The sequence below is a fragment of the Agelaius phoeniceus genome (genome assembly GCF_051311805.1).
Source record: "Agelaius phoeniceus isolate bAgePho1 chromosome W unlocalized genomic scaffold, bAgePho1.hap1 SUPER_W_unloc_2, whole genome shotgun sequence".
NCBI classification, from domain to species: domain Eukaryota; kingdom Metazoa; phylum Chordata; class Aves; order Passeriformes; family Icteridae; genus Agelaius; species Agelaius phoeniceus.
The window spans coordinates 4,923,812-4,949,396 of record NW_027509867.1 but is presented as its reverse complement, the minus strand read 5'-3'; the positions used below and the strand labels follow the sequence as shown (position 1 = coordinate 4,949,396).

The window sequence follows — 25,585 nt, the reverse complement described above, 5'->3', positions numbered from 1 at the left end:
TAACCCATACCGGAACGTCCGTGGTCCAGGTTAATGGGATTGGGAAAGTCCATGCAATGGCCCTTAGCCCAAAGGGTATTCATTTGTCAAGACTACACCCATCTGAGCCAGAATGTCCCGACCAATAAGGCACTGCACAGTAGGAGGCAAAGGTACAACTGACAAAACACCCCGCACAGTTTTGTCCTCAATAGTCACAGATAGCATGGGTGTTTTTCTTGCAAGTGTCAGGCCTCCAACTCCGGTTACTGGCATCGTGGTTGACTGCAATGGCCAATTGTGGGGCCAAAAATCCGGACTCACAATGCTGGAGTCTGCGCCAGTATCTAATAATCCTACCAAGGTTTGCTTTTCACCCTGATAATCCAAAATTACAGTGCGCTTTGGCCGTTCATTTAAGTTCATTGTCAAAAGAGCAAGGCCTCCAGTGGATCCGAATCCATGCTCTCCTCTGGACTGTGCCTGACGAGGGGGTACAGTTTTAGCAAACTGTTGCAAAGGAATTAATTGAGCTATCCTTTGTCCTTTTTCGATCCACATCGGTGGAAAAAGAGTATGCACCATAATGGAAATTTCCCCTGTATAATCAGCGTCTATTACTCCAGATAAAACAAATAATCCCATCATTGTAGCCGAGGAACTCCCTAAAAGCAGAGCTCCCATAGGTAATCCATCAATAATGAGTGGTCCCTTCACCCCAGTTGGAACCTTTTCTGGGTGAGTAGTCATCAAAGTCACTGTTGCTGCAGCTGCGAGGTCCAATCCAAGGCTCCCAGTGGTGGTGGGCTGGAGGCAGGTTGAGCCGAAGTGGTGACAGCTGCTACTTGTGTCCGGGCGCGGCTGCTGGTGGGCGCGCTGGCTCTGCCGTTTCCCGAGCGGCGTCTGCAGGCTCCAGTGTTGTGGGTATCCAAGCGACAATTGTGACACCAAACACTGATGGCGGGACAGTCCCGTCGCATATGTTCCATTCCTCCACATCGGTAGCATTTGAATCGGCCAGTCGATATAGCTCGTGGAGCATCTATTGCTGCTGCCAGTAGCGGGGCGAGGGCCGCCAGCATTTGGTTCTGAGAAGACTCTGCCTGCTTCTGTAACCCGACCCCTAGCTCTTTAATAGCATCTACTAACATTGCTTGTGATCCCAGCGGAACATTTGCTAATCGTTCTAAAGCTTCCTCTATAGACCAATTAGCTCCCAGGGTATTTAACACATTCTTGGTAGGCTGATTGCTGTTTTGAAGTGCGCATTGCTTTAGCAAGGTCCCTTTCATGAATTCAGGGACTCCTGCCCATTCAATAGCGTTGGCTACCCTATCTATAAAAGCTCCGAATGACTCTTCTTTACCTTGCTTCATCCCCATGTAAGAAGGAATTCCTCCCGGATCCTTAATTCTATCGATAGCTAAACGTGCCAACCGCATAGCCTCCCTGCACTTTTCAGGACCAATTAATGCTTGTGCTTCCGTTCTAAGAAAAGGCCCGAACCCCATTAACTCCTCCAGGGTCACCCCATATAATGGGTCCCCTGGTTGCCGTACTACTGCGACACATTGCTGACAAATCGCGTGCCAATGCGCATTGAACAGAAGCTGTTGGTGCTGAGTAAAAATGAGCTGTATTAACGCCCTGCAATCTGCCAGCAGCAAAGCCTGAGTGACCCAGATGTAATCCAGCATTTGTCTTGTGGGTTCACTGGTTACTCCGAATTGACTAACCGTGGATCGTAACTGCGATAACAGTTTCCAATCCAAAGCGGTTATTGTAGCTTGAAACCCTCCCCCCGCCAGGGGAGAATAAACCACCGGGCAGGCCATTTCCATAGCAGCAGATACCGCCTCATCATCCCCCGTGTCCATAAATTCTTTAGCTACCGCCGCCCATGCCTCCCTTTGCTGCTGAGCAACGGCCCTTGCAAGGTCGCTCTCGGACCCGGGGACGAGCGCATCACTAAGCGGAGGAGGTGTAGGGCTTGACACTGGGACAGGCGGCGCGGACGGCACGGCTGGAGGACACGCGGGGGGGGGCTGCTGCCCGAGCAGGAACTGATAGCGGCGGGGAGCTGTTGTCTGGAGCGGGAGCTAGGGTTGGTGGGGAGCCGCCGCTTAATGTAGATGCTGGTGCCGGCAGGGGACCGCTGTATGAGGCAGGAACTGAAGTCGGCGAGGGGGTGCCACTTAAAACAGGCGCCGAAGCTGGTGGGGCCATGCTGCTTAGAGCAGGTGCCGATGTCGGTGGGGAACTGCCGTTTAGAGTAGAAGGCGATGCCGGCGGCAGATTGACTGTGGGCGTAACAGGAGGCAGCGGGGAACCAAACCAGTCCCCATAACTCCTGTTCCTTTCATGAGCTGCACTAGCCTGCTGGGCAGCTCTTTCCTCTGCCTGGTATTTCAGCAATTCATCATGCACGACACGCCATAACTTTCCCAACTTTCTCGCGGTCTTATCATCATCTATGACTGCCTGCCACAACTTATCCCCAAATATACGCCACTCTGACAATTCATGCACCGTGTGCGGATTACGAAAAAGCCCCTGCGCACACCCATAAGCTAACAACCCAGGAAGCTCTTTCTGCAAATCTATACCCTTAACCTGACGCCCTCGTAAAAAGTCAGTAAATAAATCATATGCTGCTTGCCTTTCTTTATCCATGTTAAAGATAACAGTGCACTTCTTGCAGCCCTTGCAGACTCCGGCAGCACGTCTCGGCCAGGGTCTCCTTTGAGGTCACCTGGGGCACTGCACTTTCCCTTTTTCAGCAGTGCTTTTGCCGTCCTCAGCTGCGATAGGACCCGAACTCCTTACGCTGCTCGACCATGGCTACCATTGAAAGACGTCCGGGGTCGCCATTTGTCATGAACGGCGGAAGAAATGCCTCACACAATATTCGTGGATGGCAAATCCCAAAGTTTATTGAAAGCTCACACATATTTATATTGGTGTTAATGAAGCTTATACATATTGCAAAAGCTGAGTTCATTATTGGTTAAAGCACACTTAGATCAACCACACCTACTTCTATGCTCTAATGATTATTTTGTTTCTATGTTTGCATTCTTCTAGCTTCTCTACCTAGGATATCTACATTTTCTGGCAAGCAATTTTCTCCTCCGTCTTCCTGTTTCAGCGAAGGTCACTATGACCTTTGTCAGTGATTGGACACCAGTTACATAATCCCCAGCTTGTTTCCCCTATCCTTATCCATCGGTATCACATCGAAATGTCCTTTCTCAGCTAACCAATTATCCAAAAAGCTCTCTACATCTGCCTTTGGCCCAGTCAGGCCTGGCCAGCGCAGGCCATGCTCAGCAATTGCTTGTGTGTGCCTGGCCTTGCCGACAGCCCTGGCAGCGCTGCGTGGCCCCTTTGTGGCCCTGTGCTGGCCCAGCCATGGTGGCCCAGCCCCTGTGCAGGCCCAGCCCAGGCCAGGAGCATTGCGGCTGGGAACGGCCCCTGTGCCGTGGTGCCCACAGCAGCCTTGGGGCTCTGTGCCCCATGGCCTCCCTGCTGGGCAGCCTCTGCCAGCTCCTGCAGAGCCCGTGGCACCTGTGGGGCTGCACAGACAGCCCTGCCCCGGGCTCTGCCGGCCTCTGGGCCAGCAGAGAGGCAGCCAGGGCTGGCCATGGCCAGGAACAGGCCCTGAGCCCCTCAGGAGGATGGAGCTGGGCCACAGCCAAACTCAGCCCAGGCCAAAGCTGGGCTCAGCAGCCAGGGCTGCCAACGCATGGGCACAGAGGCTGGCGCTGACAAATGTCCTGGGCCCCCTCCCTGCTCTGTCCCTGCCACCAAGGGCACAGAGCAGCCTCCTCTCTGGGCCACTTGCCTGTTTGCAATGCCTTGCACAGGCGCTGGCCCTGCCCCACAAGGCCTGGCCTGAGTCCTGCCCCTGCACGCTCAGCCAGGCTGAGATGGACACTGATGGTTTCTGGGCCAGGCTCTCGGAGCCCAGCCCAGCTCCCTGCAAGCTCTGCCAGCTGCCCTGAGCTCTGGGCAGCACCAAGGGCCTCTCTGAGCCCAGCCCAGCCCAGCCGGCTCTGGCCCCACAGCTCTGCTCAGGCCAGGCTGCTCTGGGCACTGGCCCCACGGCCTCAGCCCCTGCCAAGGGCACAGCAGCAGCTGCAGCTGCCACAGGACTCAGCCCCAGCCATGGGGGAAGGTGCTTGGCCAAGGCCAAAGGAGGCTCCCTGGCTGCCCTGCTCCCCTCGGCCTGAGGTGCTGAGAGCTCTGCAGCCCCTGCTGCCATCCCATCTGCCCAGGGCAGCAGAAGAGCCCCGGCCTTGGGGCCCTCAAGAGCTGCTCCTGCTCCAGGCCCAGGGCCCATGCCAAAGCTGGGGCAGCCACAAAGCTGTGCCCATTTCTGTTCATTGCTGCTCTCATGGGGATGGATCCTCAGCCACATGAAGTTTGCTGATGAGTTTTACTGCTCCGGAGACTTCTTCTTTGTTGCCCTCTTCAGTTCAGGAATTCAGTGAGAAGAGCTCATAAACATTTGTTCCGAATACCTGAACAAAAAAAGGCTCTGGGGAATAGTTCAAGTTTTCTGTTCTTAATGTGGTTAATTAGACAGATGACAGAAGTCTACTCATAGTGAATATACAACAGTATAAAACAATGCAGAGAGTACAGTTTTGTTCTGTTAAGTTTTTTTTTCCTGTGTTATAGATTGATCTCAGCAATGTCCAATTGATATTGATCCCCAGCAGCTTTTAATGCAGTTTGAACAGATATGATAATCAAGACCCTTCATGGCTGACAATCAATCAGAATTTTTCCCCACCCCCTCCCTACCATGTCCCTCATCCAACCCCTGGTACTCCTATGGATCAGGAATGGTGTGGCCAGCAGGAGCAGGGCAGGGATTCTTCCCCCGTGCTCAGCACTGGTTGGGCAGCACCTCGAGTGCTGTGTCCAGTTCTGGGCCCCCCAATTTAGAAAGGACATGGAGGGGCTGGAGCGTGTCCAGAGAAGGGCAACAAGGCTGGGGAGGGGTCTGGAGCACAAGTCCTGTGAGGAGCAGCTGAGGGAGCTGGGGTTGTTTATCCTGGACAAGAGGAGGCTCAGGGGAGACCTCATCACTCTCTACAACTCCCTGACAGGAGGGTGCAGCCAGTTGGAGGTCGGTTTCTCTGCCCAGGGAATCCTCGATGGACAAGAGGACACAGCCTTCAGCTGCACCAGGAGAAGTTTAGGCTGGACATTAGGAAATATTCTTCACACAAATGGTGATTGTGCATTGGAATGGGCTGACCAGGGAGGTGGGTGAGTCGCCATCCCTGGACGTGTTTCAGGAAAGACTGGATGTGGCACTCAGTGCCATGGTCTGGGTGACAAGGTGGTGTTGGGTCCCAGGTTGGACCTGATGCTCTCCAAGGTCTTTTCCAGCCTGGCTGATTCTCTGATGATTGTAACACTGCAGGGCCCTGGGGAAGCAAGGGGTCATTGTGACACTGCAGAGCCTGGTGGCACTAAGGGGACCATGGTGACACTGTGTACGACATGGCAGCACAGAGCCAAGGGGCCATGGTGACACTGTGGGGCTGGATGGAAGCAAGGAGTCCATGGTGACAGTCTGGGTCCTCCTGGAACCACAGAGGCCACTGTGACCCTGCAGGGCCTTGTGGAACCATGCAGAGCATTGTGACAGAGCAGGACCTGGTGTCATGATGGGGCCATTGTGACACTGCAGGGCCCCATGGAACCAAGGGGCCAGTGCTGCTCCTCAGGGACTCCTGGAATGAAGGAAACATGTTTGACACTGTGGTGGCCCTTGGGACCAAGAGGCCATTGTGACACTGTGGAACCAAGGAGAGCATTGCTGCACTGCCAGACCTCATGGAACCAAGGATCCACTGTGACACTGCAGGGCCCTGGGGGACCACGGTGCCATTGTGACACTGCAGGGCCCAAGGATCCAAGGGACTTGGTGACTCCAAGGGGTCCCATGGAATCAAAGGGACATTGTGACACTGGGAGGCCTCATGGAATCATGGAGACCATTGGGACACTCTGGGGCCTCATGGAACCCTGGTGACACAAAGTTGTCTGGGAGTGTGGATCTGCTGGAGGGTAGGAGGGCTCTGCACAGGGCCCTGGACAGGCTGGATCCAGGGCCCAAATCCAACAAGGTGAGGTTTAACAAGTCCCAGTGCCAGGTCCTGCACTTTGGCCACAACAACCCCTGCAGCACTACAGGCTGGGGACAGAGTGGCTGGAGAGCAGCCAGGCAGAAAGGGACCTGCAGGGATTGATGGAGAGCAGGCTGGACATGAGGCAGCAGTGTGCCCAGGTGGCCAAGAAGGCCAATGGCTCCTGGCCTGGATCAGGAGTGGTGTGGCCAGCAGGAGCAGGGCAGGGATTCTTCCCCTGTGCTCAGCACTGCTTGGGCAGCACTTCGAGTGCTGTGTCCAGTTCTGGGCCTCCAATTTAGGAAGGACATGGAGGAGCTGGAGCGTGTCCAGAGAAGGGAAACAAGGCTGGGGAGGGGTCTGGAGCACAAGTCCTGTGAGGAGGGGCTGAGGGAGCTGGGGTTGTTTATCCTGGAGAAGAGGAGGCTCAGGGCAGACAAGGCAGTGTCAGGGCACAGGCTGGACTTGATGATCTCCAAGGTCTTTTCCTACCTTGCTGATTCTGGGATTCTCTGAAACCACCCTTGGAGCAGCTGCAGGATGAGCCCTGGGCCTCCTCTTCAGCAGCTCCAGCAGCCCAGGTCCCTCAGCTTCTCCTGCCAGCCCCAAAGCCCATCCTGTCAGTCCTGCAGAGCCTCTGCAGCTCCTCCTCATTGCCCAGAACAGGGAGCCCCAGAGGCAGACACAGCAGCCCAGATGTGCCCCCCTGGCCTGGGGTGCCTCTGGAAGGGAGCAGCACCAGGCACTGCAGGAGCCTGCAGACAATTCCTGCAGCACTTGTAGGATGATCCTGCTGCCCAAGGGACGTTCCCATGGGGCCAAGTCAGGAACTGCAATGGGGAGTGGGGCCAGAGAGGAAAGGGCAAACAGGGATGGGCTGTTTGCAGGGGAGGGAGCAGGGTTGGGCAAGAGGAAGAAATCTGTAGCAGCAAGAGTAAAGAAGGCAAAGAAGCAAAGGAAATGCTCAGGGCAGTTTGGGGGTGGCTGCCAGGCAGCCCTGGCTCTGAGCAACAGCGTCTGCAGTGGCACAGGAAACTCCCAGCTGATGGGAACAAACTTTCTGGCTGAGTGCAGAGGCCAGGACAAAGCTGAGTGGTTTCCCTGGTGTCCCCCAGGCCTTGCTGGCCCCAGGGGCTGATGGCATTTGTGCTCCCTCAGGTTCATGTCCCCACAGCAACAGCATGGGGGTGCTGGCCCTGCTGTGTGCAATGCAAACAGGGGCTGCTGAGGCAGTGCTGCCGTGTCTGTGCCTGCAAGGATGGGGCACCTGTGTGAGCTGGGGGAGAGGCCAGGGCTGCAGAGGGGGGATGTTGTTGGCAGCTGCATGAGGACACTCTGGGATGCTGCCCTGGGCTGTGCAGCGCACTGGGCATGGATCAGCCCCTGCTCTGCTGCTCCTTCCCGTCTGGCCCAGGGCCCTTGCAGAGCCCCAGCCATGCTGTTTGCCCCCAGCCTGCCCACGGCCAGCCTGGGGCTGCTGACGGGGGTTTCTGTGCTGAGCATTGGCCTGGCCGTGTTCTTGAGAGAGCCTGGGCAAGGAGCCTGGAGCCCCCAGGGCCTGGCCTGAGGCGTCAGCGCTGCCCCAGCAGTGCCCATGGCCTGTCCCTGCTGCAGCCCTGGCACTGCCACCCCCAGGGCTGTGCCCGGCCCCGAGAGCACTCAGGCCCTGCAGCAACACCAGGGCCACCAGGGCAGCGGGGCAGGGCCACGGCAGCAGCACTGGCAACACCAAGTGCTGCTGCTGCTGCTGCTGCTGGGCACAGCTGCTGGGCCAGCCCTGATCTGCCCCAGCTCTGCACACAGACATTGCTGCTGCAGCTCCAGAGAAGACAACAAAAGGGCATCTCTGCAGAAAACTCTGCTGGGACATCCTTTAGTTCCTTTAAAGCCACCGAGAGCGCAGCCCCTCATTGACAGAGTGTGTGGCCCCAGGGAATGTGGAGAGAAACAAAATGAGAATTGGCACAAACAATGACATTTATTTGTAGTCAAGATTAAAAAAAGCAAAATAAAGGGAAAGAAACTCACAACCAATCCCAAAGGAACTGTCAAAGATGACTTTTATTACAAGTGATTGGCTGAAATTGGTCAGCAGTTTAATGTTTCTGAAAGCATCCAGTCATCAGTGTCCACACTGCAGACTTGAGCTCCTGGTTCCTCAGGCTGTAGATGAGGGGGTTCAGGGCTGGAGGCACCACTGAGTACAGAACTGACAGGGCCACATTCAGGGATGGGGAAGAGATGGAGGGGGGCTTTAGATGGGAAATTGAGCCAGTGATGAGGAACAGGGAGACCACAGCCAGGTGAGGGAGGCAGGTGGAAAAGGCTTTGTGCTGTCCCTGCTCAGAGGGGATCCTCAGCACAGCCCTGAAGATCTGCACATAGGAGAAAACAATGAACAAAAAACAACCAAATAACAAGCAGGCACTAAGTGCAATTAGCCCATGTTCTCTGAGGGAGGAATTTGAGCAGGAGAGCTGGAGGATCTCTGGGATTTCACGGAAGAACTGGCCCAGAGCATTACCATGGCACAGGGGCAGGGAAAATGTATTGGCCGTGTGCAGCAGTGAATAGAGAAAGGCACTGGCCCAGGCAGCTGCTGCCATGTGGGCACAAGCTCTGCTGCCCAGGAGGGTCCCATAGTGCAGGGGTTTGCAGATGGACACGTAGCGGTCATAGCACATGATGGTCAGCAAATAAAACTCTGCTGAGATGAAGAACAGAAAGAAAAAGAGCTGTGCAGCGCATCCAGAGTAGGAGATGTCCCTGGTGTCCCAGAGGGAATTGTGCATGGCTTTGGGGACAGTGGTGCAGATGGAGCCCAGGTCAGCGAGGGCCAGGTTGAGCAGGAAGAAGAACATGGGCGTGTGCAGGTGGTGGCCGCAGGCTACGGCGCTGATGATGAGGCCGTTGCCCAGGAGGGCAGCCAGGGAGATGCCCAGCAAGAGGCAGAAGTGCAGGAGCTGCAGCTGCCGTGTGTCTGCCAATGCCAGCAGGAGGAAGTGACTGATGGAGCTGCTGTTGGACATTTCTTCTGTCTTGGCAAGGGGACCTGTAGAAAAAGTAATCATGGAATAGTTGGGTTTGGAGAGGACTTAAAACATCCCAGCACAGCCTGGGGGCACTTTCCCCCCACTGCCTGCCCAGGGCTCTGCTGCCTGGAGCTGTCCCTGCCAGCAGCTGCTTCCCTGTGCCCAGGGCTGGGCCCTGCCAGTGCTGCCAGAGCCCAGCCCAGCCCTGGGGGCTCAGCTCTGCCCTGCAGAGCCCTCCCAGCTCAGGCACTGTCCAGGGGCAGCTCTGGCTCTGCAGGCTCTGATGGCAACGTCAGAGCAACCCTGAGGAGGCTGGAAAAGCAACACTGATGCTGCCTGTGAGGGGCCCTGTGGTGATTTCTTTCACTGCCTGGTTTATAAACATCTGAGAGGATTGTTTTCTAAAACATTAACTGACAGATAAATACCCATGTGCATTTTCCTATCAAGACAACCCAGAAAAATAAATTTAAAAAGCATGATTTGCCCTTTTATCCAGTCCCTGCCTTGCTGTGCTCCCTGTGTAATCTAGTTGGAAATGCCATGCAGTTAAATGCCATGCTGGAAGCAGTCCTGAACAATGCAGCATCCTCCCCACACAAGGAGAACACTCCCAAGCCTCACCAGCTGTCTCCTCCCAGCCAGATCTTGTCCCCCAGTGCTGGCAGCAGCTGCCAGGGCTGGCTGAGAGCTGTCCCTGGCAGGCAGCAGAGTCCCTGCCCCAGCACAGAGCCCTGGGCTGCAGGACCCTGCTCTGCAGGACAGCCCTGGGCACCCCTGGCTGCTCTGCACAAGAGACAAGCAGAGAATGTACTCACAGGCTCTGCAGGCATTGGGATGTTCCAGCTTGAGGAGATGGCTCCAGGAGCTGCAGCTGCATTGTCCTGCAGCCAGAGGTTCCTGTGCCAAGGGCTGGCAGTGATTGTGCCCCAGGCACTTCTCAGCCCCTTCCCAGCCCTGACTGATTGAAGCTCTCTGTGCCTCTGGGCTGTGCCCGCGCTGGCTGCAGGCAGTGCCCCAGCCCTGCTGGGCTGGCACAAGAGCTGCTCCTCCAGAGAAATGTGCTTTTGAAGCTCTTCTTGGTGACCAGGAGCTGCCTCTGTGCCAGGAGCCCAGCCCAGCTCAGCAGCACAGACACAGCACAAGGACTTTAATCAGCCTCTGGGCCTTTGTGCTCAGGCCCTGAACATCAGTCCCTGAGAGGCAGCTGAAGAAACCTCTGCAGAACTCCAAGGCAGAATCCAACTCCAAACTTTCTTGGACTTTTAATGGGTCCCAGAGAGGGAAACGACTGAGCAAGTGTCCCCAGGCCCCAGGCAGAGCAGAGAACTGCAGGCAGTGATGACAGGTGGGGACAAAGAGAAGCCAAGTCTTGGTGCCCTGGGGCACAGCAGGGTCTGTGCCAGCAAGGGCTGGGAGGAGACACCTTGTGCTGAGGCCCTGGGGCCTCCTGGCACAGCCCCAGCCCGGCTGGGCACTGTCAGCCCCTTGTGCTGCCCTCAGCATCCCCCCCTAGCCCACATCCCAGTGGCCTCAAGGATCTGCTGCAAGGAGTCCCTGGGGAGCCTTGCTCAGCAATGGCCCTGGGGGCTCCTTCATGCTCCCTGCAGGGACTGCAGGTTTTTCAAAGGACTTGGGGTTTGGCTTTTGCCTTGGAGGCTCTGAGAGGTTTGTGCAATCATGGCCTCCAATTATCTGCTGTAATTAGTCCCTGGAGATTCTCTGCCTGTTGCGGCATTGATTGGGACTCATTAATACTTCAGGGTACTTAAGGTTTTTAAGCTACTTCCCCTTTCCCTTTTGATACAGACTCTATGAGAAAGATTGTGCATTTACAGGCTCCAATTATCTGCTTAATGAGTCCCTGGAGAGCCGTTATCAGTAACAACATTCAGTGGGCTCATTAATGCTTCAAGGTACTTCAGTTATTTTAAGGTACTTGGTGTTTCCCTTTTGATACAGACTCTGTGAGAGGTTTGTGCAATCATGGCCCCAATTATCTGCTTTAATGAGCCCCTGGAGAGCTTTGTACTGACACTCAGTGGGGCTCAGTAATGCTTTGAGCTTCTCAAAATTTTTAAGGTAGTTTGGAATTTCCTTTCCACTCTGAGTCTCTGAGATGTTTTTGGCTAATCCTGGCCTCCAATTGTTTCCTCCAAGGGATCCATGCGGAGCCTGTGTTGGGCATGGACCTCACTGAGACCCATTCATGCTTTGAGACACTTTGGGGTTTTCTTCTGACTTTGACTCCTGGAAAGGTTTGTGCAATCTCCTCTCAGGCCTTGAGGTTCCAGGGCTCAGCTCCAAATGCACCACAGGGCTCATCAGGATGCAGCAAGTCCTGACAAACCATGGCTCTGCCTTGATTTCCCTCTGCTCTAATGCAGTTTATCAGGAATGTATCTGGAGTGATTTTTGGTTTGCTAATTTGAGATTTCTCAGCCAATGCATCTATTAGTGCAGTGGGATCAGTGTTGGCTAATTACCATTGCACTCACTGGAATATATTTACTCATTTCCTGCTGTGAGATAGGATTAGGAGAAAGGCAAAGTAGGCTCAAAATTTTAAAAGGGTATATAGAAAAGTTTATTACCAGTAAATAGAAGAAAGAGTAATAAGAATATGAACACTTCTCCTCTCCCTACAACCTTTTCTTTCTTACTGACAATGCAAGGAGACAAAACCTGAAAGTTTCAGTCAGTTTATACCATCTAGAACAGTCTTTTTTCAGTTCACTTAGGGAGAGGAGTCTCTCTTTCATGCTATGGGGACTTCTCCATAAGAAAAAAGTTCTCTTGTGGCTCTCAATTCCCACGAAGATCAGCTGCCCAGAAAATCTGCAATTGTGAAGTCCCTCCCATTTTTCACAGCTTTACCCACAGCTGTTTTTATGGGCCATGTCAATGTATGGGGTATGAGTTTAAAGATGAGCTGTTCAAGAGCAAAGATTCGCTTCATCTATTTATGAAATCATCTTCATCTCTGACAACAGAGATCTTCTTCTTCTCTCCCTGAGGCCACAGGATCTCAACACTCTTCTCTCTTTCTCTGTTTAAACTTCTCATGGGATCACAGCTACTTCAACATTTGCTTACTTTAGCAAGGAGGTTTTTGCTGAACAGGTCATCTCCCCATATTTTCAATTAGTTATAGGGAAAAAGAGAGTCTGATATATTAATTCCATCCTTCTCCATAGCTTTACAAGAGGATTTCAGCCCCAAGATCAAGGCATCTCCTCATCCCTCGCATCTGGGGCTCAACTTCCCCTTCACTGACCTGGGTGACTTCATAATTGTCCTTTTCTCTCACTGGAGGGAGGATGGAAGCACTGAAAGAGTTCATATCTCACCCGGGGCCTGCAGATGGTTCCGTGCCCCCGGCCGGGCTCGGTGCTTGCGGCCGGAGCTGTTTTACGATGGAGGTTTCTGCAGCGGCTGCGCTGGGGCTGTGTCAGGATGGGCCGCGCTGGGGCAGGGCCAGGATCTCAGCAGCCAGGCCAGAGCACAGCAGCAGCACGGCCGGGGGCCGATGGCTTCTCCTGCCCCTGCCCGGGGCTTGCGGCTGAAGCCCAAGGGTGGCAGAATCTTGGCCGAGCCGGCCCGGCCCGGGGCTGCTCCTGGGGCCCGGCGGATCCTGGCTGGGCCCGGGCTGGCGGCGGGGCAGGGCTCAGCAGGGCCCAGATGTTCCCAACTGCAGCCATGGCCCTGCCCGGCCTCGGCCCCGCGGCCTCCCCTGCCCTGCCCGGCAGCCGATGGGGCCTGGCGGGGTCCCTGGGAAGGGGCCCGGCCCCACGGCAGGAGCCGCCCAGCCCGGCCTGGCTGAGATGGGGCTGGGTCAGCCTTGTTACCTCTGTGCCAGCCAGAAGGGAAAGAGACCCTCCCAGGCTTTCCCATCTTTAACATGTGCCTTCACAGAGGCGTGTACAGTTTCCTTAGTGGTTTAACAGATTGTCAATTCTCAAAGCTGATTACTGATTGGTTTTTTTGTCAGACACAGATGAAACTGCTAACAGCTTCTCTAAGAACATCACTTCCATGATGCAAAATCACCACAACAGCACAGAGCCCAGAGCTCCTTTGTCCATATGTATCGGTCATGTGCCCAAGTCCTCAAAAACCCTTCTTGGGAGATCTCTGGGCCCTTTCCAAGGTTTTTTCAACTGAAAGCATTCAGCTCAGAGTCTAAGAAAATCACCAGAAGACATGGCCAGCCTGACCTGTCTGTCCTTACTTCTTTTGTCTGGGAGCAATCTTTGGATATATGGAATTTGGGAAGCCAAATTCTAATTTTGGCCATGGACCATGGACATGAAGGTTGGTTCTTTTCCGTAGGAAGGAAGGAACAGAGCCCCAGTGTTTGCCAGGCAGAAGAGAGGTGACCACCAGAGGACAAGGCCAGCCAGAAGCGGCAGGTTTTTTTCTGAGAGAAACCCTTGCATATAGGAAAATTTTTAGAGAGAATACCAATTTTGGCAATGGACATTTAAAAAAAGGGATGGTTCCTTTCTATAGCAAGGAAAGCACGGAGCCCCAGTGTTCCAGGAGCTGATGAGAGGCATTCCTTGACATTGCAACATCAGCCAGACCTGTCAGGGGCCCTGGGAGGCCAAGCCAGCCAGGTCTGTTCCATGTTCCCTCGGTTCCATGGGGCCCCACATTGTCCCAATGGTCCCTTGCTTCCCTGAGGCCCTGAGGTGTCATAATGCCCCCTTGGTGACGCCAGGCCCTGAAGGGTCCCAATGGTCTCCATGGTTCCATCAGGGCCCACGGAGCCATAATGGTCTCTGGGTTCCATAAAGCCCCACTGGGTCACCATGGCCCCTTGGTTCCATGGGCTCCAGTGGTGCCACAATGATCCCCTTGGTTCCATGAGGTCTCCACAGTGTCCCAGTGATCTCCATGGGAAGGGAAGGACCCAGCCCCAGGGTTGCAGGGGCAGCCACCAGAGGCCAAGGGCAGCCAGGCTTGATGTACTGGCAGATTGTGCCTGGGAGCAACCCTTGGATATACAGAATTTTGGAGGTGGAATCCCAATTTCAGACATGGACACCTGGAGGATAAGGATGCTTGTTTTCCATTGGAAAGAAACCATGGAACACTGATTCAACAGTGACATTTGGGGATCTATGGGGAGCATTGGGGATCATTTCTGGACCTTGTGACCCAACAGGAGCTCCTCTAATAAATGTTTCCTGAAGCTCCCACTGTGGTAATGACAGGAGCCCCTGTGAGTGTCTGGGACATCCTGGCTCTTTGGCAGCCTGGGGACTCCTGGGATGTCACCATGGAATGGCTGTGACTGCCTCTGACCACAGGGCTCTTTACCATCCCCAGAAAGCCCTGGGAGGTCTCCATGGAGCCCCTGCCCCTGCCTGTGACATTCCAGCTCTGGAACATCCTGGAGATTCTTGGAATGTCCCCATGGAACCCTTCTGAGGGCCTGTGACAAATCTGATCCTTAGTAGGCAACCATCACCAGTCCACTGTTGCTATGGGCAGTTTCCATAGCAACCATCACCAGCCCCCTGTTGCTATGCTCAGTCCCTTGGCAGCTCGATGGAGACCCCATGCCAGGGGTGGTTGCCATGGACACCAGGGCTGGCACCAGCTGGGATGCTCGGTTTCCACGGGCCGGGCTTCAGGAATGGGATTCCCCAATTTCCTGCTCCCACTAAAACCGCGCTGCCCTCGCTGCCCTCCCGCCTGCCATGGAAAGCACAAAAGGCAAAGATCCCGGGCTGGGATAAGAACAATTTATTGGGAACAGCAAGGAGATAAGGAGCAAAAGGAACAGAAACAATATTGATAACAGAAGGGATAAGTAAAACAATTTACAGAGAAAACTACAACATCAAAAACTAGTTCTTCCTGGCAATGTATTTCCTCCTGTCTGGAAAGGACACCCTTTTCCTCAGGGAGAGAGAGAGAGAGAGAGAGTCCCTTTCCTGCCCCTGGCAATGACCTGAGGTGGGAGTGAATGTAATGACAGGGCCATGGCCAGACCCTCATGTTCTCCAATCCCACATAAAGTCATTGGTGGGGCAACCAAAGGTACAGGTGTCTTCCCAGCATGGATTACAGGGAACATGGATCACCAGGGCTCTGACCAACGTGGGGTCTCCAATGGGGGATGAAGCTGGAGCAGTGCAGGAAGCTCTTCCTGCAGTTGAGGCACTTGCAGGGCTTCATTTACTGGTGCCTCCGTTGGTGTCTGGTCACGTGAGAGCTGCTGGTGAAGCTCTTCCCACACTGGGGACACTCGTAGGGCCTCTCCCCAGTGTGGATGCGCTGGTGGGTGACGAGGGTGGAGTTGTGCTTGAAGCCCTTCCCGCAGTCAGGGCAGAGGAAGGGCCTCTCATCCGTGTGAATTCGCTGGTGCTGGAGGAGCTGAGAGCTGGTGTGAAACCTCTTCCCACACTCGGGGCACTGGTAGGGCTGCTCCCCTGTGTGGATCATTTGGTGGATGATCATTTGGGGCTTCCTACTAAAGGTCATCCCACATTCCCCACAGTTGTATGGCCTTTCCCCAGTGTGGATCCTCTGGTGGCAGATCAAGAGAGACTTCAGCCTAAAGCTCTTCCCACATTCCCCACATTCATAGGGTCGTTCCCTGGTGTGGGTCTTGTGGTGGGAGATCAGGTTAGAGTTCTGGCTGAAGCTCATTCCACATTCCCCACACTCGTAGGGCTTCTCCCTGGTGTGGATCCGCTGGTGCCTGATGAGGTGGGAGTTGCGCTTGAAGCCCATCCCACAGTCAGGGCAGCGGAAGGGCCTCTCATCCGTGTGAATCCGCTCATGCAGGAGGAGATCAGAGCTGGTGTAAAACCTCTTCTGACACTGGGGACACTTGTAGGGCCTCTCCCTCTCCCCAGCGTTGATGCGCTGGTGGGTGATGAGGGTGGAGTTGCGCTTGAAGCCCCTCCCACAGTCAGGGCAGTGGAAGGGCCTCTCATCCGTGTGAATCTGCTGGTACTGGAGGAGACTGGAGCTGGTCTGAAACCTCTTCTGACACTCAGGACACTCGTAGGGCCTCTCCCCAGTGTGGATGCGTTGGTGGATGATGAGGTGGGAGCTGCAGCTGAAGCCCTTCCCACACTCCCCACACTCATAGGGCCATTCCCCAGTGTGGATCATCTGGTGGCTGATCAGGGTGCTGCTCTGCCTGAAGCTCTTCCCACACTCCAAGCACTTGTGGGGCTTCTCCCCATTGTGAAGCTGCCCATGGACCACCAGCTCTGAGCTCTGGCTGAAGCTCTGTCCACCTTCCTGTCTCAGGGTGGGTCTTTCCTCCTCAGAGCACCCTGGGCTGGGTTTGGAGCCCCTCCTCTTGTGGAATCTCTGGGGATTTTCCTCCCCATTGGATTCCTGTGCCCTGGAGTCACTCAAAATGGCCTCTTCCATGAGGTTCTGCCACAGGGATTTGCCGTCCCTGGTCTCCATCCTCAGCTTCTTCCCTGGGGGAGGAAGGACAAGGAGAGGATGGGATTTGCCTCCGTGCCAGAGGGAAGGGGAAGGAGATCCCCCCAGTGCATCCCCAGCAGGACGGGGTTGGCAGCAGGGTTATCCTGCAGCCGGGGGCTGTGCTGGGCTGGGAGATGAAGTAGGAAAGAGGGGGAAAGGGGCACTGACTTCCTCCTCACCTGCCTGGCTGTCCCAGGGCATTGTGTCAGTTTGAAAAGACAAGTGTCTGCTAAGGAAGGCAGGAGACTCCCTTGAAATGGAAAATGTTAATCCCTTCACTTGGAATTATAATTTTCAAAACAAGGGGCTGTCAAGCAAAGTCTATGGGAATAGGAATAACAGTTCTTCAGAAGGAAAATTAAGAATACAAATGCAGTAGTACTAAAAACTACTTACAGAGTAAGAATATGACCTGACACCCTGTGGGTCAGAGTGTTGGTAGCACTCCTGTTAAATGGTGGCTGCAGTGCTCCTGCAGGGACAGGTGTGGTTCTGTTGGAGCAGTGATCCTGTAGAAGGGTGGAGTTTTCCTCGGAAGGTCCAGTTGTGGCGTCGATTGGCCTGGTCTTCCTCTGGGATCCAGTGGAGCTGGAAGCTGCTCTTCTGGGAATTTTGTGGGAGAAGGCTGACTCTGTTGTTCATATTCTCAGATTATATCCAGGTAGGAATGCTTGGCTCCTCCCTCTGGGCAGAGCTTCTCACAATGGGATGTTGGAATTTTTATCAGTGACACTCAATGGCCCATTAACAGAAGATATCTCCCTGGAGGGAGGATTCCTTGCAGAAGAGATAAAGTAAACTGCTCAATTAACAGATGATAATTGCCCCAACTTTAACAGAGGGTAATTGAATACACACCCAGCTAAACCTGAGACACTGTTCCAGCCTTGGAAAGCAGGATTTGGTACCAGGATTCTTTAGGGAATGCAACCCTGATTGAAGGCAGAGATAGAATCTCCAGAGCCTGCAGCCAGAAATGGACAGTTGTGTGATACTCATTTCAACATCTTCTCTTTTGGAATTATTGACTAATGATTATTTGCTTTTCCTACCTAATATTTTTGTAATTTTTTGCAAATTTGCATTATCTAAATTACACTGTTCCTTAAGTTAAGTTGGTGTCTGTGTCTTTGGTGCGGGCCCTGCCCACTGGCGAAACAGGGCCCAATCCTGCCTAAGTGTTACCTGGGGAGACAAAACCCTTCACTGCAAATGTGCCCCCTTCCTCCTTGTTCCCCACACTTCATGCACTGATCATGATGTCCTATGGTCTGGGCTATCCCTGGGGTCAGCTGGGATCTCCTGTCCTGGCTGTGTCCCCTCCCAAGCTCCCCCACACCCTCAGCCCCTCCCCAGCGTGGCCGAATGAGGGGCAGGACAGGCCTTGGCTCAGTGCGAGCTCAGCAAGAACAAAACCATCTCTGCGTGCTCAGCCCTGTGCTCAGCCCCCGGGCCCGGCATTTCCTCCACTGCCACCCCGGAGCCCCCTTTCCCACCCCTCTGCCCCACGGCCGCCGCAGCACCGGCTGACAATAGAAGCAATTCTGGGGCAATTCCAAGTTTCCTTGGTTCCTGCACAGCTCCAGCTCAGCTGCTGGCAGGTTACAATTAATGAAAAGTGCAAATTCGGCCCAATACAGATATTATTAAAAGGAAGTGGAAGCTCTGTGTAGCTGTCACAAAGGTGACAGGGATGAAGAGAATAATGATTCTCACATTTGGAAAAAACCCCAGCCTGGGAATTCAGGAGTTATTTGGGAATTTAGCTACTTGAGCTGGGCTTCTTGTGGGACTTTTAGCAGCCTTGTGTTCCTCACCATGTGGTGAATGAACCTTGTCAGTCTTGCTGGTATTATTTGCTCCATTTCCTCCAGTGATTTTAACAAACTTTTCAAGTAGGGACAACAAAGTAATTTCTTTACACTCCAGTCCCACAACAGCCATTTTCCTCATCAGTTCTCCCATGGGTCGCTCAGACGAAGCTGCATCCAAGTTTCCAAGAGTTCCTCCAGAGAGACCCACAACCTCCACAGAGGAAGGAACCATGCTGTTGTCAAAGGCAACTGGGGTCAAACAACAGTGCCCTGAACTCACTGTGCCAAAATAATTTTGCAATCTGGTTAAGAAAATATTAGAGAGATGCCATTTGCCCTGGGGCAGCGCAAGTGTGACATTGTCCCCTGTGTGTGTGTGGCCTTCCCAGGGTGGGGGTTTTACACCTGAGCCAGTTTGGGTAAGGGGGGTGGTGTTCACCCCCTGAGCATGGATTCCCCCACTGTTTCAGGCTGCAATGTAAGATGGAACCAAATGCATGTTTTCAATCCCCATCTTCAACTGCTATAAACAGGTGGGGCAGTGTTCTTGATCTTTTCCATGACTCAGCCCTGATAACGCCCTCCAGGGGAGATATCTTCTGGGAATGGGCCATTGAGTGTCACTGCAGGACTGATAAAATTCCATCATCCCATTGTGGGATGCTCCGCCCAGGGGGAGGATCCAAGCATTCCTACCTGCATATAAGCTGAGCCTTGAGACACAAGGAGCAGCTTGCCTACTGGATTCCCAGAGGACAAGAGCTCCAGAACCACCCCTGGACCTTCAGAGGAAGACCAGACGCTTCTACAGGATCACTGCTTGGACAGAATCACGTTCATCACTCCAACAGGACTGCAGCCACCATTTAATGGGACAGCAGCCACCAGCCTGACCAGCAACAGGGTGTCAGGTTATATCCTGACTCTGTCAGTTTAAGGCAGTGTTTCTGTATCATTGCCTTGATCTTCATTTTCTTATTAAATTGTAATCCTGGTTTAGACCCTCCCCAGGTTTGCCTTCAAACAAGTACAAAATTCAATGTACTTATCCCTTGTTTTCTTCTCAAAACAGGATTTTCCATCCCTTAAACTTGGCCAGATGGAGGAGGAGGCTGTGAGGAAGAAGACGGTGCCCCAGGAGCCCCAGGCAGGTGAGGAGGAAGTCAGTGCCCCTTTCCCCCTCTCTCCTGCTCCATCTCCCAGCCCAGCACAGCCCCCGGCTGCAGGACAACCCTGCTGCCAACCCCGTCCTGCTGGGGATGCACTGGGGGGATCTCCTTCCCCTTCCCTCTGGCACGGAGGCAAATTCCATCCTCTCCTTGGCCTTCCTCCCCCAGAAAAGGAGCTGAGGATGGAGACCAGGGAGGACAAATCCCTGTGGCAGAACCTCATGGAAGAGGCCATTTTGAGTGGCTCCACGGTGCAGAATTCCAACGTGGAGGACAAGTCCCAGAGATCCCACAGGAGAAGGGGCTCCAAACCCAGCCCAGGGTGCTCTGAGGAGGAAAGACCCACCCTGAGCCAGGAAGGTGGACAGAGCTTCAGCCAGAGCTCAGAGCTGGTGGCCCATGAGCAGCTTCATGATGGGAAAAAGCCCCACAAGTGCTTGGAGTGTGGGAAGAGCTTCAGGCAGAGCAGCACCCTGATCAGCCACCAGATGATCCACACCGGGGAATGGCCCTACGAGTGTGGGGAGTGTGGGAAGGGCTTCAGCTGCAGCTCTGCCCTCATCATCCACCAACACATCCACACTGGGGAGAGGCCCTACGAGTGTCCTGAGTGCCAGAAGAGGTTTCACACCAGCTCTGATCTCGCCAGGCACCGGCAGATTCACACAGAAGAAAGGCCCTTCCACTGCCCTGACTGCGGGAAGGGCTTCAAGCGCAAGTCCCACCTCATCAGGCACCAGCTCATCCAAACTGGGGAGAGACCCTACGAGTGCCGCACGTGTGGGAAGAGGTTTCACACCAGCTCTCAGCTCCTCCTGCATGAGCGGATTCACGCGGATGAGAGGCCCTTCTACTGCCCTGACTGCGGGAAGAGCTTCAAGCACAATTCCACCCTCATCAGGCACCAGCGCATCCACACTGGGGAGAGGCCCTACGAGTGTCCCCAGTGTGGGAAGAGCTTCACCAGTAGCTCTCATTTGACAAGACACCAACGGAGCCACCAGTAAATGAAGCCCTGCAAGTGCCTCGATTGCAGGAACAGCTTCATGCACCACTCCAGCTTCATCCCCCATGGGAGAAGCCAGATTGGAAAGAGCCCTGGTGATCCATGTTCCCTGTGATCCATGCTGGGAAGACACCTGTACCTTTTCCTGCCCTTTGCCAATGACCTGATGTGGGATTGGAGAACATGAGGGTCTGGCCATGGCCCTGTCATTACATTCAGTCCCACCTCAGATCATTGCCAGGGACAGGAAAGGGACTCTCTCTCTCTCCCTGAGGAGAAGGGTGTCCTTTCCAGGCAAGAAATATTGTAGCCAGGCAGACCCTGTGAGTTGTGTTGTAGTTTTCCCTGTAAACAGTTTTATTTATCCCTTCTGTTATCAATATTGTTTTTGTTCCTGTTTGTTCCTTATCCCGTTGCTGTTCCCATTAAATTGTTCTTAAACCAGTCCGGGATCTTTGCCTTTTGTGCTTTCCATGGGAGGCGGGAGGGCAGCGAGGGCAGTGCGGTTTTAGCGGCAGCAGGAAATTGGGGAATCCCATTCCTGAAGCCCGGCCCGTGGAAACCGAGCATCCCAGCTGGTGGCAGCCCTGGTGGCCATGGCAGCAGCCTTGGGAGCGGATCCCTGGCTGGGGCTGTGGGAACCTCTTCCCTCTGGTGCCCAGGGACAGGAGTGGAGGGAGCGGCTGCAGCTGAGTCGGGGCAGGCTCAGGTTGGATGTCAGGAAAAGGTTTTTGCCCAGAGGCTGCTGGGGCCCTGGCCAGGCTCCCCAGGGAAGGGTCCCAGCTCCAGGGCTCTCTGAGCTGCAGCAGCGTTTGGCCAGCGCTGCCAGGCCCAGGCTGGCATTGTTGGGGTGTCCTGTGCAGGGCCAGCAGTTGGACTGGAGGATCCTGATGGGTCCCTCCCAGCTCAGCCAATTCTGTGCTTCTGGGATCCCATCAGCCTGGGGATGGGGGGGCTGCCAATGGTTGCCATGGCAACGGGCTCTGGCTGCAGGCCTGAGCTGGTATCCATGGCAACCACCCCTGGCATGGGGTCTCCATGGAGCTGCCAAGGGACTGAGCATAGCAGCAGGGGGCTGGTGATGGTTGCCATGGAAACTGACCATAGCAACAGGGGCCTGGTGATGGTTGCCTGCTAAGGGTCAGATTTTTCACAGGCCCTCAGAGGGGCTCCATGGGATTTTTCCAAGAGTCTCCAGGCTGTTTCTGAGCTGGAATGTCACTGGCAGAGACAGGGGCTCCATGGAGACCTCCCAGGGCTTTCTGGGATGGTAAAGAGCCCTGGGGTCAGAGACAGTCACAGCCATCCCATGGTGACATCCCAGGAGTCCCCAGGCTGCCAAAGAGTCGGGATGGCCCAGACACTCACAGGGGTTCCTGTCATGACCACAGTGGGAGCTTCAGGAAACATTTATTAGAGAAGCTCCTGTTGGGTCACGAGGTGCAGGAACAATCCCCAATACTCCCCATAGATCCCCAAATGTCACTGTGTAATCAGTGTTCCGTGCTTTCTTTCCAATGGAAAACAAGCATCCTTATCCTCCAGGTGTCCATGTCTGAAATTGGATTCCACCTCCAAAATTCTGGATATCCAAGGGTTGCTCCCAGGCACAATCTGCCAGTACCATCAAGCCTGGGTGGCCTGGACCTCTGGTGACTGCCCCTGCAACACTGGGGCTGGATTCGTCCCTTCCCATGGAGATCACTGGGACACTGTGGGGACCTCATGGAACCAAGGGGATCATTGTGGCACCCCTGGAGCCCATGGAACCAAGGGGCCATGGTGACACCACGGGGCTTCATGGAACCCAGAGACCATTATGGCTCTGTGGGGCCTGATGGAACCATGGAGACCATCGGGACCCTTCAGGGCCTGGTGTCACCAAGGGGGCATTATGGCACCTCAGGGCCTCAGGGAAGCAAGGGACCATTGGGACAATGTGGGGCCCCATGGAACTGAGGGAACATTGAACAGGCCTGGCTGGCTTGGCCTCCCAGGGGTCCCCTGACAGGTCTGGCTGATGTTGCAATGTCAAGGGCTGCCTCTCATCAGCTCCTGGAAAACTGAGGCTCCATGCTTTTCTTGCTATGGGAAAGAACCGCCCCCCTTTTCAGATGCCCATTGCCAAAATTGAAACTCTCCCTAAAGCAATTCCTATATGCAAGGATATCACTCAGAACAAAATCCTGCTTGCTCTGGCTGGCCTTGGCCTCTGGTGGCCATTTCTCATCTGCCCCTGAAACACTGGGGCTCTGTTCCTTCCTTCCTATGGAAAGGAACCGGCTTTCAGGTCCAGGGACCATGGCCAAAATTAGAATTTGGCCTCTCAATTCTGTTTATCCAAGGACTGATCTCAGACAAAAGTAGCCAGGAGAGACAGGTCAGGCTGGCCCTGTCCTCTGGTGATTTTCTTAGACTCTGAGCTGAATGTTTTCATTTGAAAACACCTTGGAGAGGGCCCAGAGATCTCCCAGGGAGGTATTTTGAAACCTCGGGCACATGAGCACTATATATGGACAAAGGAGCTCTGTGCTCTGTGCAGTTGTGGTTTTGCATCACGAAAGTGATGTTCTAAGAGAAGCTGCTAGCAGTTTCCTCCATGTCTGACCAAAAAAACAATCAGTAATCAGCTTTGAGAATTGACAATCTGTTAAATCACTAAGGAAACTGTACACACCTCTGTGAAGACACATGTTAAAGATGGGAAAGCCTGGGAGGGTCTCTTTCCCTTCTGGCTGGCACAGAGGTAACAAGGCTGACCCGGCCCCGTCTCAGCCAGGCCGGGCCGGGCGGCTCCTGCCGTGGGGCCGGGCCCCTTCCCAGGGACCCCGCCAGGCCCCATCGGCTGCCGGGCAGGGCAGGGGAGGCCACGGGGCCGAGGCCGGGCCGGGCCATGGCTGCAGTTGGGAACATCTGGGCCCTGCTGAGCCCTGCCCCGCCGCCAGCCCGGGCCCAGCCAGGATCCACCGGGCCCCAGGAGCAGCCCCGGGCCGGGCCAGCTCGGCCAAGATTCTGCCACCCTTGGGCTTCAGCCGCAAGCCCCGGGCAGGGGCAGGAGAAGCCATCGGCCCCCGGCCGTGCTGCTGCTGTGCTCTGGCCTGGCTGCTGAGATCCTGGCCCTGCCCCAGCGCGGCCCATCCTGACACAGCCCCAGCGCAGCCGCTGCAGAAACCTCCATCGTAAAACAGCTCCGGCCGCAAGCACCGAGCCCGGCCGGGGGCACGGAACCATCTGCAGGCCCCGGGTGAGATATGAACTCTTTCAGTGCTTCCATCCTCCCTCCAGTGAGAGAAAAGGACAGAGTGCAGGCACACAGAGGAGCAACATGAAGACACCCAGGTCACTGAATAGGAAGTTGAGTCCCAGATGGGAGGGATGAGGAGATGCCTTGATCTTGGGGCTGAAATCCTCTTGTAAAGCTATGGGGAAGGATGTAATTAATATGTCAGACTCTCTTTTTCCCTATAACTAATTGAAAATATGGGGAGATGACCTGTTCAGCAAAAACCTCCATGCTAAAGTAGGCAAATGTTGAAGTAGCTGTGATCCCATGAGAATTTTAAACAGAGAAAGAGAGAAGAGTAATGAGATCCTGCGCCCTCATGGAGAGAAGAAGAAGATCTCTGTTGTCAGAGATGAAGATGATTTCATAAATAGATGAAGAGAATCTTTGCTCTTCAACAGCTCATCTTTAAACTCATACCCCATAAGTTGACATGGCCCATAAAAACATCTGTGGGAAAAGCTATGAAAAAATGGGAGGAACATCACAATTGCAGATTTTCTGGGCAGCTGCTATTTGTGGGAATTGAGAGCCACAAGAGAACTTTTTTCTTATGGAGAAGTCCCCATAGCATGAAAGAGAGACTCCTCTCCCTAAGTGAACTGAAGAAAGACTGTTCTAGATGGTATAAACTGACTGAAACTTTCAGGTTTTGTCTCCTTGCATTGTCAGTAAGAAAGAAAAGGTTGTAGGGAGAGGAGAAGTGTTCAGATTCTTATTAATCTTTCTTCTATTTACTGGTAATAAACTTTTCCATATACTCTTTTAAAATTTTGAGACTACTTTGCCTTTCTCCTAATCCTATCTCAGAGCAAGAAATGAGTAAATATATTCCAGTGAGTGCAATGGTAATTAGCCAACACTGATCCCACTGCACTAATAGATGCATTGGCTGAGAAATCTCAAATTAGCAAACCAAAAATCACTCCAGATACATTCCTGAAAAACTGCATTAGAGCAGAGGGAAATCAAGGCAGAGCCATGGTTTGTCAGGACTTGCTGCATCCTGATGAGCCCTGTGGTGCATTTGGAGCTGAGCCCTGGAACCTCAGGGCCTGAGAGGAGATTGCACAAACCTTTCCAGGAGTCAAAGTCAGAAGAAAACCCCAAAGTGTCTCAAAGCATGAATGGGTCCCACTGAGGTCCATCCCCAACACAGGCTCATCATGGACTCCTTGGAGGTGACAATTGGAGGCCAGGATTGACCAAAAACATCTCAGAGTCTCAGTGTGGAAAGGAAATTCCAAACTACCTTAAAAAATGTGAGAAGCTCAAAGCATTACTGAGCCCCACTGAGTGTCAGTACAAAGCTCTCCAGGGACTCATTAAAGCAGATAATTGGGGCCATGATTGCACAAACCTCTCACAGAGTCTGTATCAAAAGGGAAACACCAAGTACCTTCAAATAACTGGAGTACCTTAAAGCATTAATGAGCCCCACTGAGTGTTGTTACTGACAAAGCCTCTCCAGGGACTAATTACAGCAGATAATTGGAGGCCAGGATTGCACAAACCTCTCAGAGACTGCAAGGCAAAAGCCAAACCCAAAGTCCTTTGAAAAACCTGCAGTCCCTGCAGGGAGCATGAAGGAGCCCCCAGGGCCATTGCTGAGCAAGGCTCCCCAGGGACTCCTTGCAGCAGATCCTTGAGGCCACTGGGATGTGGGCTAGGGGGGGATGCTGAGGGCAGCACAAG

At 53.9% G+C, this 25,585-nt stretch overlaps 2 protein-coding genes across 2 annotated transcripts in view; both read right to left on the bottom strand.

The window, feature by feature from the left end:
* LOC143692675 (uncharacterized) overlaps positions 1-25,585 on the bottom strand; it is a 169,624-nt gene that overhangs the window by 79,355 nt on the left and 64,684 nt on the right. The window contains exon 2 of the mRNA XM_077172922.1: positions 15,406-16,419. Coding sequence (XP_077029037.1) covers positions 15,406-16,419 — 1,014 coding nt within the window. The remainder of the gene's footprint in view (positions 1-15,405; positions 16,420-25,585) is intronic.
* LOC143692581 (olfactory receptor 14I1-like) lies at positions 8,222-9,154 on the bottom strand. Its single transcript, XM_077172830.1, has one exon. The coding sequence runs from the start codon at positions 9,152-9,154 to the stop codon at positions 8,222-8,224; it is 933 nt and encodes a 310-aa protein (XP_077028945.1).

Excerpts from the sequence above, each read along its gene's own strand:
- LOC143692581 (XM_077172830.1), bottom strand. The coding sequence starts at position 9,154 with ATGTCCAACAGCAGCTCCATCAGTCACTTCCTCCTGCTGGCATTGGCA.